This window comes from Acomys russatus, chromosome 20 (genome assembly GCF_903995435.1).
Source record: "Acomys russatus chromosome 20, mAcoRus1.1, whole genome shotgun sequence".
Taxonomy (NCBI): domain Eukaryota; kingdom Metazoa; phylum Chordata; class Mammalia; order Rodentia; family Muridae; genus Acomys; species Acomys russatus.
The window spans coordinates 73,933,944-73,947,598 of record NC_067156.1 but is presented as its reverse complement, the minus strand read 5'-3'; the positions used below and the strand labels follow the sequence as shown (position 1 = coordinate 73,947,598).

The 13,655-nt window shown below is 39.2% G+C and overlaps 1 protein-coding gene across 1 annotated transcript in view; it reads right to left on the bottom strand.

Moving 5' to 3' along the window:
- Rttn (rotatin) overlaps positions 1–13,655 on the bottom strand; it is a 246,542-nt gene that overhangs the window by 24,130 nt on the left and 208,757 nt on the right. The window contains 4 exon segments of the mRNA XM_051163892.1: positions 84–161; positions 846–943; positions 1,927–2,032; positions 9,060–9,268. Coding sequence (XP_051019849.1) covers positions 84–161; positions 846–943; positions 1,927–2,032; positions 9,060–9,268 — 491 coding nt within the window.

Below are 13,655 nucleotides of genomic sequence, written 5' to 3'. Positions count from 1 at the left end.
TTCCTTCCTGTACACACGTCACGTGACAGCTCAGCTACTCACCACCTTAAGCTGCTGCCCACAGTCTGAGGAGCTCTACTTACCTTACACTCTTCATTTTGATAAAGGCAGTTTCTTAGAAGCTGCATGGCAATGCTTAGCTCCTTAACAAAGCCGTCCTCCTGCGCAGACACAAAGAAATGATATAAAAGTTACTGGTCACTATTATGGCTAGCCACAGGTACTATATAGCTTCTATGCTATATTGTGTTCACATGAAGGCACAATTTATATACACAATATAGCAACTAAACGCTAGAATAAACCCCTGCAAATCATAGAAGGATATATACAGAATTTCTCAGATGTGAAGGCAAAATCTTGCCTCATCAATTGCAGGATTTTGTCACCGTGTTGTTATAAGTTATTTATTTATGAGATAATAAATTTAAAATGTATGAACTGTAACTAACATATAAACACATAATAAATTATAGTTCTTATAGATCCCATTCCCTAAAGAACTTAACACTTTTATTCATGTATCTTATTGTATAAAATGTTTTTGCAATGTATCATGTGAATGTATATATTTCTAACTACATAACAAGAATAAATAACATATAAACCTCACTTAAGAGTTTTCAAATGAGATTTAATCTCAATAATTTACCCGCCTCTACCTATATTCTAAGTCAAACACTGATTTCAACCTTGTGCTCATTGTAGGCATGAGAGCAATAGAGACTTGGTCACTCTATCCATGGAGAGCAATAGAGACATGGCCACTCTATCCATGGAGAGCAGTAGAGACATGGCCACTTTATCCATGTTCCTTTACAGCAGAATTCAGACCTTGAAGTCACCTTTTTTTTCAGTGCTGCTTTCCCAGGCCTTAGCAAATCCAGGTTCAGCTGTGCGTTGATGTGCTTCATCTGCTCCATGCAGTTCTCTATGAGATCAGCTGAAAGAAAAAGGCTGCAACCGTCAAGAGGCTAGTCCATTCCTGAGGACACTAAGGCTGCAAATACTTAAGTCACCGAAAACCTGTTTAAATATATTTGTGAAAGAATAGTGAATTAAAAGAGGAAAAAGAAAAAGAGCACAACAGTACCAAAGCCCATCTGTTTTCATTTCTTAATAACAGAGTTTCCAGGTCTACTTTATATTTTGCAGCCTGAATGCTTTAATTTAGTAGCAAATAATCACTTGAATGGATGAGCTTTGTGTTCCTATTATTTTCTTTCATCTCTCAGACTTGTATTCCCTGATGTCCACAAGAGAAATCATGACCCCTTAGTGTGAAAATTTATATAAAAATACTGTTCACTTGATATTGCTATCTTTACCATACCATAAAAACTACATGTGTGTTAGTAAAATGTCCTTGTATACTAATAATTATGAAGCCTGAAATTTCTTTATCAATATTCTCTACAGTAAAATTCATTATATGTGAATAGAAACACACAGTCTACAAGTATCATCTCTGTATTATTGACTGACTCCTTTTTCAGTGCTGGGGCTCAAATTCCAGGGTCCTGTATTCCCAGCCTGTCCTTTTTTTTTTTTTTTTTTTTTTTTAAATCAATGACTGCAAGGCTGCAGAGATTTCTTAGTGGTTAAGAGACTCTGAGCCCCAGCACCCGGCCTGTGAGGTCAAGCAGCTCACAGCAGCCTGTAACTCCAGCTCTAAGTGACCCAATGCCCTCTTCTGTCCTCCACAGGCCACTGTATTCACATGCACATAAACATATACATAAAATAAATCTTAAAAACAAATAAAAAGTAGAAGTAATGAATAATTACTGTGCTGCTGTGTGAAAAAACATCTTTTAAATGTCACTGAAGTTTTACTATACTTTCTTTCCATTTTAGCCTAAAAAATATCAAAATAAACAAACAGATTGGCCAGATGCCATATAAGTGTCCGATGTTGATGCTCACATCTCAAAGCGTGCGTCTGTGCTCCTCTACTGACTGCTAGAAGCGACATCAGCGCATTGGCGGCAACTCTTTTCAGGACATCTTTGGAAGATTTTCCTTCATAGCACTGCAAAGAGCACAGAGAAAGCTGATTAGAAGAAAAGTTCAATATAAAGTAAAACCTCTGTGAACCAAGGCATGTTTTAGACAAGAGATATTTCAAGTATTGTGTGAAATTAAAAAAAAACAAAACAAAACTGGAAGTTACCATATTATTACTAGCTACAAATGTTCTGCAAAGAAAAATGATATAAGATATTATTCATATGGAACAGAATTACTATCACTTTCAAAGTCTCATTATCTACGGGAGTGGTGATGGTGGTGGATTAATACACAGCAAGAAATTAAACAGTCACCAAGTGGTTGTGGGAGAACAAACTGTGGAGTAGAGACCAGCAGGACACAGGTGCAAGGAAGAAGAAAATAGTTCAAACAGGAAAAAGAGAGCAAGGTAGAGGGAGAAGGAAGAGGGATAAATAACACTAAGGATATTTGAATATGACAGAGGGATTCACATTATTTTATGTTTACCTAAAATTATACACAATATGTATAGACATAGACATATACTTTAAATGAAGTTATGACACAGGAAAATAATGGTGCCCCCCTCCCCAGGAGCCAGAGACTACCTAGTGAAAATCCCAAGCACAAGAAATCCCTCTTGAGCTGTTGGCCAGTGGAGTCCAAACAATACCTAACACAATATAGGCTATGCTGCTGTCCTTTGTTGTCCCCAGGATTTGAAGGTAAGACCCTATTGTACCTCAGTCAGAGGACTTTGAGAAACTGGGATGGAGCTGACCCAGAAGTCTCCTTCTCAAGGACTTCCTCTGATTGTGCCCTGAAGTGCTGTGCAAGTTGCTAAGAGAGAAAGGTGACATAGAGTCCTGTGACACCAAGAAACACAACACTGACTGGGCTAGACAGATACCCACAGAGGTGTAATAGTGGCACTTTCCTCTTGGGTGCAGCCAACCTTGTCTAACTGGACTTAAGGCTCTCAAAAGAAGTAAACCCAGGTCTGATACTGTAAACCTAGCCCATTACTTGTGGTTGGAGGGGTCATAGACTCAGGATGAGAACCTTCCATTACCAGTTTCCTATACTGATAACAACTCCAACTATATTCCAAATGTGTATCATCATACCCACAAAGAAGTGTAGCTTTCACCCCTTATTAAAGAAGGCTCATTGTTGCACATGTGAAAAATATTACCAAAATCTACTAATGGTCAAAATGTAGATAAAAAGTAGACTATGGGGTAGCCAGATTCACATGATACATCTGCAATGCAATCTCTACATCGAAGGCTCAAAAAGGGGCAGGGGATGGGTACGAAAGATTATAAGAGCCAGAGGTCCAGGATGCCTGTTGTTAATTAGAATCTCCTAGACATGACAGGAAAAATACACCCATGCACATGCAGCTGTATAGTTTCCTAAAGAAGACCAACATAATGACAATACCAGCTGAGACACCAACATGGATAACAGAAATTCCACATGGTAGATGAAGAGCTAGGTGGTAAAAGGTTGCTGAGAAAGTGAGAATCAGTTTCCTTCACAGATGAGCTTCCTAATAGCTTGTCTAAACTCAAGTGAGCAGCTCTGCACATGTGTGCACATAAAAAAGGCTAGATAATTTCAGTAGCTTATATGTGAATGTATGTACACACATAAACACACATATACATGCAGATAATACATACATATAAACATGCAATAATAATAAAGATTTCATGAATGGGGTCACAGGAAGAGTGGGAGAGCAGAGAGACAAAGGGAAGTAGTTATGCAGGTGCAATGCTTATTGATAATGGTCTCAAAAAAAAGACTATAAAAAACAACAAGAAAAAATCCCTATGATAGCGAATGCTGGCATCAATGTGAGAAAAGGGAAACACCCATTCACTACTGCTAGGACTGCTAACTCCTGCAGCCACTCCAGAACTGAGTGTGCAGGGTTCTCCGAAAGCCAAGAGCAGCTCTACCACAATGCCAGCTATACACTCTGAGGAATGTGCCCGCAGGATCTGATGTCCTCCTCCAAAGACACTTGTTCAACCACATGCACTGCTACTCTGTTCACAAAAGCCAGAAAAGGCAAATAGTCTAGATAACCGTCAACTGCTGAATGGGTAAGGACAATGTGCTATAATTAAACAATGGAATACTATCACCTGTTAAAAAAAAGGGAAAGTATAAAATTTACAGGTAAATAGATGGAGCTGAAAATAATCATTGAGTAAGATAATCCAGATCGCAGAAAGCCAAAGTCTACCTCATATGAGGATGTTAGCTTTGAATCTTTATCTTTTTTTTTTTTTTTTTGCTTTGAATCTTTAGATTTGTGTTTAAATTAGAGCACCCCCAAGAAGTCAGGAAACAAGGGGCTATGGCTGAGAGAATTTTGAAGATGGAGGAAATAAAATACAGGTAGAATGGGAAATAAGGAAGAAAGAAGGGTAAGTGGCTGGAGATGGGAGGACAGGTAAAGGAGGAGTATAGGGAGGACAGGTAAAGGAGGAGTATAGGGAGGGCAATTAAAGGAGGAGTATAGGGAGGACAGGTAAAGGAGGAGTATAGGGAGGACAGGTAAAGGAGGAGTATAGGGAGGGCAGGTAAAGGAGGAGTATAGGGAGGACAGGTAAAGGAGGAGTATAGGGAGGACAGGTAAAGGAGGAGTATAGGGAGGGCAGGTAAAGGAGGAGTATAGGGAGGACAGGTAAAGGAGGAGTATAGGGAGGACAGGTAAAGGAGGAGTACAGGGAGGACAGGTAAAGGAGGAGTACAGGGAGGACAGGTAAAGGAGGAGTATAGGGAGGGCAGGTAAAGGAGGAGTATAGGGAGGACAGGTAAAGGAGGAGTATAGGGAGGACAGGTAAAGGAGGAGTATAGGGAGGATAGGTAAAGGAGGAGTATAGGGAGGACAGGTAAAGGAGGAGTATAGGGAGGACAGGTAAAGGAGGAGTATAGGGAGGACAGGTAAAGGAGGAGTATAGGGCAGACAGGTAAAGGAGGAATATAGGGAGGGCAGGTAAAGGAGGAGTATAGGGAGGACAGGTAAAGGAGGAGTATAGGGAGGATAGGTAAAGGAGGAGTATAGGGAGGACAGGTAAAGGAGGAGTATAGGGAGGACAGGTAAAGGAGGAGTATAGGGCAGACAGGTAAAGGAGGAGTATAGGGCGGACAGGTAAAGGAGGAGTATAGGGAGGACAGGTAAAGGAGGAGTGTAGGGAGGACAGGTAAAGGAGGAGTATAGGGAGGACAGGTAAAGGAGGAGTATAGGGAGGACAGGTAAAGGAGGAGTATAGGGAGGACAGGTAAAGGAGGAGAGTATAAAGAGTAGGTAACTAACACTAAAGACTTTTGCTAAAAAGCCAAATGGAAACCTGATTCTGTAGATGCTTCCTTAAAAAAAGTGGACATATCTGTATGTACACAGACATGTATGTGAAGTTGGCCTATATGTACACAGACATGTATGTGGAGTTGGCCTATATGTACACACACATGTACATGGAGTTGGCCTATATGTACACAGACATGTATGTGGAGTTGGCCTATATGTACACACACACAGGTATGTGGAGTTGGCCTATATGTACACACACAGGTATGTGGAGTTGGCCTACATGTACACACACAGGTATGTGGAGTTGGCCTATATGTACACACACATGTACATGGAGTTGGCCTATATGTACACACACATGTACATGGAGTTGGCCTATATGTACACACACATGTACATGGAGTTGGCCTATATGTACACACACAGGTATGTGGTGTTGGCCTATAGCAGCAGCAACAATGTCACTACTAGACATCACAGACATGCCAGGGATGTAGTTCTTCATTTGGGGCTGTTGGTCAGTGAGGTGAAGACAATACAGCCTCAAGCATAGAGCACAGAGAAATACAGCTGGTACCCATCTGGAAGGCTCATCACCACTGCCTAGCTTCCGTAGTGCTGAGTGTGGAATGCATGCTACCAAGGAGAAATGTCATCATCAATCTTACAGACCTGTGAATCTTGTGGTCTACCATGGCCTACATTGCAGCAGATATACCCACTGGCCCAATAGTGGCCTGAATGACATAGGAGAAACCAAACCACTTTCTGGTTAAATTTAAGGCTCAGTCCAAGAGACAAAAGTTTTGCTTGGCACTGTTGATGGAGCCAGGATCCCAAGGCTAGCCCTAAGAGAGAGCCTACTGCTAGACAGAGAAACCCTGTCTTGAAAAACAAAAAAACAAACAACAAAACAAAACAAATAACAAAAATAATCTTACACATATTTATATTATACCTATGCACCATTTCAGTATGTATTCCCTACACATACGTAGTCATTTAGAAGATATTCTGGGACAAGACATTTTCATTAATTTCTGATATAACAATTTCCTAGGAGGTGAAAACATAAATAATGAAATGCTCTGATTTTGAATTTGAAGATCCGAATCATAATAATTAAATAATCTGTCTAAGGTCCACACATGATGCTCCTCAGAATATAGTTTCATAGAGACTTTAAGTATTCTTTTGAGGAATACCAGTTTTAGGATATTCCATACTCCTGATTATCTCCTGATAATTCAAAGATATAATTTACTTTACAAGCATGTATCACAAACCATAAACAGAGTAAAATACATATATCAATTGTAATAATAAGTTGCCAGTTAGTGAATTCTGATGATACTTTGGTTCACATATATTAGCCATGGGGTAAAAAATACTAAGTAGTCATAAATTTATAAGACCATCAATAACTGCCCTGCCTTACATTAGACTCACATTTTTAAAATGTATGCACAAAAGTCCTCTGTTCATTCCATCTTAAATCTACTCACTCATAGCCAGACGTGATGGCACACACCTGTCACCCCAGCACTCAGGGAGGCAGAGGCAGGTGGATACCTCTGAGTTCAAGGCCAGCCTGGGTCTACAAAGAGAATCCAGGACAGCCAGGGGTACACAGAGAAACCCTGTTTCAAGAAAGAAAGAAAGAAAGAAAGAAAGAAAGAAAGAAAGAAAGGAAGGAAGGAAGGAAGGGAAGAAAGGAAAAAAAGGCATAAAACAACCTACAACTTATTCCTTTCCATTTAACTGTGCATCCATATTTTGTTATTGATATGAACACTAAGAATATGATTAGGAAATGTCTTAAATAAATGGAGCCTGTATCCATACGCACACAGAATGAACAGATGACGGTAGACTTTGGAAGAACAGAGAAGAAACATGCTCATTAGTGAAGCCCTGACACCTACGGCTGAAGAATTCCTCTCTTTCTTTTGTCACAGTTGTAACGCCAACAGGTAACAAAATATGAGCTTTCTAAAAAAGTAACATTACAAACTTTTAAAGAAATAGAAGAGTAAGTCAAATGGAATTAATTCCTCTGACATGGCGTTTTCCCCAAATAGCTTACTATACGCTGGCTCACCTTTACTATGAATGAAACAGAACTTTGTTAGGAAAAAACATCCTCTGCTTGCCCTAGCTACAATTGTGCATTCCCCCAGGTCCAGCAGGACTGCTACAGGAAGAGGCCAGACTTCCTGGTCTCTGGTCTTCCCACAGAGGAGGGAAGGCAAAGGCGGCTGTGAGCCACCATGTGGGCACTGGAAGCTGAGGCCAGGTTCTTTGCCAGAACAGTAAGTGCTCTTACTCACTGAGCCAAATCAAATTCTCCAACCTGGCATCTAGTTCTTAACTGGGAAAAGCTGAGCCTGGACGTAAGGAAGGAGCTACTGGGAAGCTGTGGCCTCACCAGAACAAACAGCTCTTAGAGGAGACAAAGCTTCTGAAGCAAACAACTTCTGAGAAAGATGCCAAAACACAGGAGAGTCTGTCAGGATTCTTAGCCATACTGAGAAAGCAAGCAGATTCTGTAAGACAGAAAACAAATTCCCCCAAGGATCCCTATAAATCTTCCATGCATACTTTAGCTGGACCAAAGAGTGTCTCCTGTCTTTTTGTTGTTGCTTTTAATTAAATTTCTAGTAGCATACAAAGAAATGGACATTGTATACACTGTGACATTGTATACACACTGTTACGCCCTGCTACTCTCCTCTCTCCTTCTTGCTGGTCCTGTTCTACCTAGAAGTAGCATACTTTTCTGACTTTATGACATAAAAATTCTGTTATCTCTTCATTTTCCCCTCACTTCTACCTTTTTTTAAATCAGCCTTTTCTGCATTCCAACTTGGTCAAGGCTGATGCTAAAAAAAAATGTACAAGTAGTCATGCCATAAATATCTTCCTTAGGACAGCATTTATAAACCAAGAAGACAGAAAATCTCCACATTTGAAGCAACAAAGGGACTGCCACAAATCAGCAGATAGAACAACTGTGTAAATCACATCTAACTGATTTGAAAATACTTCACACCTACTTCTACCACCTTCCAGAGAAGGGAAGAAAATCATAAAATGGAAATTAAAAGACCCCACCCAGCTCTGCAGCAGAGTTTCATATGTCTGAGGCTGGCCTTGAACTCCTGATTCTTGGCCTCTACCTCATGAATGCGGGGATTACTCGTGTGTGTGTCACCATAGCCAACGTCTGTAGTTTTAGACATAGACCCAAGAGATTCATGTATGCCTATGCAAGCACTCTACCAACAAGCTACATCCTATGGTAAGCATGCCCCAGCCTGCAATGTCATGCTCAAACGGCTGAGACAGGAAGATCATAATTTCAAGGTTAGTCTAGGTTATAGGATGAGTTCAAGGCCAGCCTGGGCAACTTAGAATTTGCCTCAAAATAAAAGGCAAAACAAGGAGCTGGGGATAGAGTTTAATGATAGAAGGTGTCTAGCATGCAAGATGTCCCGGGTTCAGTCTCCAATGAAACAGAGATTGGGGGCGGGGACAGATACAGAGTGCTAGTAATACTTCTAATTGTAAAATACTTGTTAATCTATTTATGTTTCATATTATATTGTTTACTTATTCAAAATGAACATTAATTCTTTATTTAAAATGATTGAGAAAATTTTAAATGATAAATAATGATAGTTAATTCATTTAAGGATACATAAAGTAGAAAAAAATTTTAAAAATCAAATACCTGAAGAATTGTTTCACTAAGTCGCTCTGAAGATTTAGGACTTTCTTGAGTTCCATCAAGGAGTAATGCCACTGTTGGGGCACTTGTTGCGTCCTTGTCCTGGAGACGTCTCTTTTCTTCCTCAGCCAAGAGAACAGACAGGAAGTGCAGGCTGGCAGCACTCAGGGCAGGGCACTTGACTGACAAGCCCACACATCTGCACAGTGTGTCTAAAGGGAGAATGGTTTCAGAGGCAAATGTTTGAAAACTTCTTCAAAATTATGGAGGAAACTATTCAGGTTGGTTTTAGTAGTTAAGTGTATAGTGTTCTTATCTTTTAATGATGCAAAGCTCTCGATAGCACATGCAGAGGAAAAAACAGTTCTAAACCCAGTGTTGAGGCAACATGCTGAGTTAAGAAACCTAGTTTTTCATTATATAAATTTTCAATATATATACACGGGGATAATATGTGGATGACTACTTTGAGCTAATGTTAAAGTTTTGAGAATTTTTAACTTCTGAATTTTTATTTCAAAACTAAGAAAACGTTAGCCTGAGCTTGGAGGTATGCTGAGGTATGGCTCAGCAGTTGTCTAGCATGTATGTGACACACATAGAAATCTATTTTATATGATTTCTGAAAACATATTTAAAAAATAATTCTATAAAATGAATATTAAAGACTAAAAAATGTTGGATAAAAGTATTTATGTAAAGTCCTGCTATGTTATAGTTTACAAGACTATAAAAAAATCAAAACTCTCTTATTTAAAAACAATAACTTGCTTATTTTAATGGGAAATAGAAAATATAAAATAACTGTATTTTTTGTATTTCAGTGCTATAAAAAGTATCCTGGAAAAAGATAGTATCTTAGAATTTCCCACGTTGTGTAAGAGATTCCATGTATGTACATTTAACACAGAATGCAGACATAGCAAAAAAGAACTGACTTTTATTGGAACAAATATAAATCTATGTAATTATTTTATAATCTTAACATACACATTTTCATGTGTATAGTGGCATAGTGGGATTTATTGTAATTTTTCAAATCTGTGTTTCAGGGTAAAGGAGGCTCATCAGGAGTATTGAAAATTCTCAAGTCAAATACCCTGTAGTTCTTTCCAATACCATGCCATAACTACTCGAAGAAGTTATACATATAACAGAAAATAAAGATTATCTTATTTTTATTAGGTGAAAGACCCCAATCCTTCAAAGATCTTCTTACCAGTCACTGCCTCCCAGTGCTTGGCAAGAGCTGAAGTAATAGGAAGGAGAGACACAGCACCAGCTTTCCTCAGGAAGGTAGCCAGAAGGTCAAACAAATGTGTCCATGTGCGATAAAAGGCCAATACTAACTGTACATCTGTAAAGTTCATCAAAACACTTCAAGTTATTAGTAAGAAGAGAACTTTCAAAAATATACAACTTACCATTAATACTTTAGTGCACCTACAGAATGATGTATACACTTGCCAAAAAAAAAAAAAAATCATTATTTTTCTAGTTAAGAGTTTTTTTGTTTTGTTTTGTTTTGTTTCTGTTTTTCGAGACAGGGTTTCTCTGTGTAGCCTTGGCTGTCCTGGACTCACTTTGTAGACCAGGCTGGCCTCAAACTCACAGCGATCCGCCTGCCTCTGCCTCCCGAGTGCTGGGATTAAAGGCGTGCGCCACCACACCCGGCTTAATTAAGAGTTTTTATTACTGTGATAAAACACTATGACCAAAGCAAGTTGGGGATGAAAAGGGTAATCAGTTTACAGTGACACATCGCCATGCATCACTAAGGGAAGCCAGGACAGGAACTCAGAAAGGGTGGAACCTGGAGGCAGGAGCTGATGCAGAGGCCATGGAGGAGTGCTGCTTATCGGTTTAATCCTCATGGCTTGTTCAACCTACTTCATTATAGCACCCAGGACCACCTGCCCATGAATGGCACTGCCCACATGGGCTGGGCCCTCCACCCTCCACACCAATCATGCAGCAAGAAAACGCATCATAGACTTGCATGCAGACCAATCTAATGGGAATGTTCTCTCAATTGAGGTTTCTCTTACCAAATGACTCTAGCCTGCATAAAGCTGGCAGGAAAACTAGCCTGCACAATTATCCAAGTCACTACAATTAGCTTCTTTTTTCTACTACTTCTTAAAAGTATGTCCCTTTACCCTTCTCCAAAGTCACACAAGGCATACTTTCATTAGAATATGCTCAACAACAATCACAAAGTGTGATGCAACAAATATAAGCTACAATTTCAGAACTGCACAGTAGACATAGTATAAAACATGACATTGGCTACTTCTGTCAAACAAACTTATCCCCTCTAGCAGCTTGTGCAGAGATAAAAAGAAAAGTACAATATGCTAAGGTCAAGGCAGAAAAGAAAGAAAACTTTCTTTGAAGAGCCAAGCAGAGAATTATCCCACAAAGAAAACTATGCCACGAAGCGGATTGAGCTGCCTACAGGACCCCGTGGTAGAGAAGTGAGCCTCCCACAGTGAGGACGCTGTGCAAATGGGAGGTTCTCATCACACCTCTACTGTTCTGTCACCTTTCATCAAACTTCACGAACGCTAGAGACACTGTCCAGGTGTCCTCAGCACCAACGAGGAGCTTGGGGAGAGCATCTTCCGAGGACTCAAGGCACAACCAGCCCAAGTGCTCCTCAACTATTATGACACCAAAGTCACTAAGAAGTATCTTAGATGCTTCCTCATTGCCAATCTCATAAATACTTAATTCAAAGATACGCTGTGTACCCATACACTCATGTTCTGTATGCTTATTTGTGTTACCTCTTTAAAAAACTACATTAAAGTTTACTCTTTTTATTCAATAAAGGCTTAAGAATGGTGAAATGTTTAACTTGGAAGATAAATTTAAAATGCTATTAACATTGAAATTTATTACCATATTTACAGAATATTTTAGTTGAATTTCTTTGCTTATATATTATAAAGTATTTAATTACATATTTGAGCTAGCAAATCATATAAGTAAATGGTATATTTATAGACCTAAATATCTAATATATTTGTATATATTATAAATGTATAAAAATATAATAGAAGTGTAGCCAGTATATTAAAAATCATTCAAAACTTAGTTTCTAAGAAAACAATTTTAAAATACTTTCCTTAATGAACATTTATATTTTTGCAAGATTCAAGAAAATACCTCATTGCTAAATGTACCTCCAGATACTGCTGATCATTTTATCTTGCATACTTTCTATAACCATTCACAAGATTAATTTTTAAATGATAAAATATATAGGAAGAATAATACACACACACACATATATATACATATATACCCACAATAATTAGTCACACCACCTCTTGCCAAGTGACTACTAGATGAAGTGACTTGTCATCGTCATCATAATTTTGTAGTGCCTTGCACTTCTTCATGAACTCAGTGTCAGTGTTGGCCAAGCAATGGCCACAAAAAAACCAACATAAGAAATTATTAAATAAAAAGAATGTATGAGACATAATAGAGCTGTGTTAGACCACAGATCACTGTAATGTCTACTTTATGCCCTTCTCACAAGAGTCACTTTTTTTTATTATTGCTTAGACTAAAATCTAACCTACTAAACTTAATTAAATTATTGCTACAATGAAGATAATTTCTAAGCATGAAAATATTACAATTCAAACACAAAAGTAATTTTAACACGGATACGAACAGCGCTGAAGACTGGTGTTACTCTGGATCACGGCATCTTTCATTTTCACGCCTCAAAGGCAAAGCAACTCCATACAATTCAAACGATTTTAGGAAATGTTCATATTATATGGTAAATTGGCTCATACCTTTAACCGCCATTTGGCCTTAGCCACAAGCATAAAGAGAGTACTCTGTGCTCACTGCAGAGCATGTGTTTCATCGGACAGACGGAGGAGATGTTTGATCAATTTTTTTTTATCTGACTCATCTACCCTAAGTTTCTCCTGGAGCCACTTCAGATCATTCTAGCTACAAAACTCATGATCAAACCTCCCAAAATATTGGGAGTACAGAGGAGAAACAAAACAAAAACTTTCATGTGGCACAGAGCAAGATTTGCTCTCTTCTCATCTAAACTGTGACAATAAAACTTAGCTGAAGTCCCTTCTGCTGAAAAGATCATGCACTCTGGACACAGGACCTAGACTATCTGAGCTGGTCTGGCCTGGAAGCCTCCTGTCTGAGGACTACATTTCATGGTAGCAGCAGGTGCAATCTAGCTTCCAAAGAAGGGACGCAACTAAGAGTCCTAACTAGCTAAAACAGCTGCCTATGAACTGCGACAATGAGCGGCACGGCACAATAGCCCTAAGGTTGCAGTCATGGCACCTATTCCTTGGTGGTAACCAACTGCTCCCTAAGGAATTTCCTTCACAAGAAGGAAATGATGCCTACCTCGTACTATGACCCTAGCCAGCTCCAGAGGTAGTGAACTCATGGATCTCATAGGAAAAGCTACTCCCACTATCAGAATTCCATAACCCTAGCCAGCTCCAGGGGTAGTGAGTCATGGATCTCATAGGAAAAGCTACTCCCACTATCAGAATTCCATAACCCTAGCCAGCTCCAGGGGTAGTGAGTCATGGATCT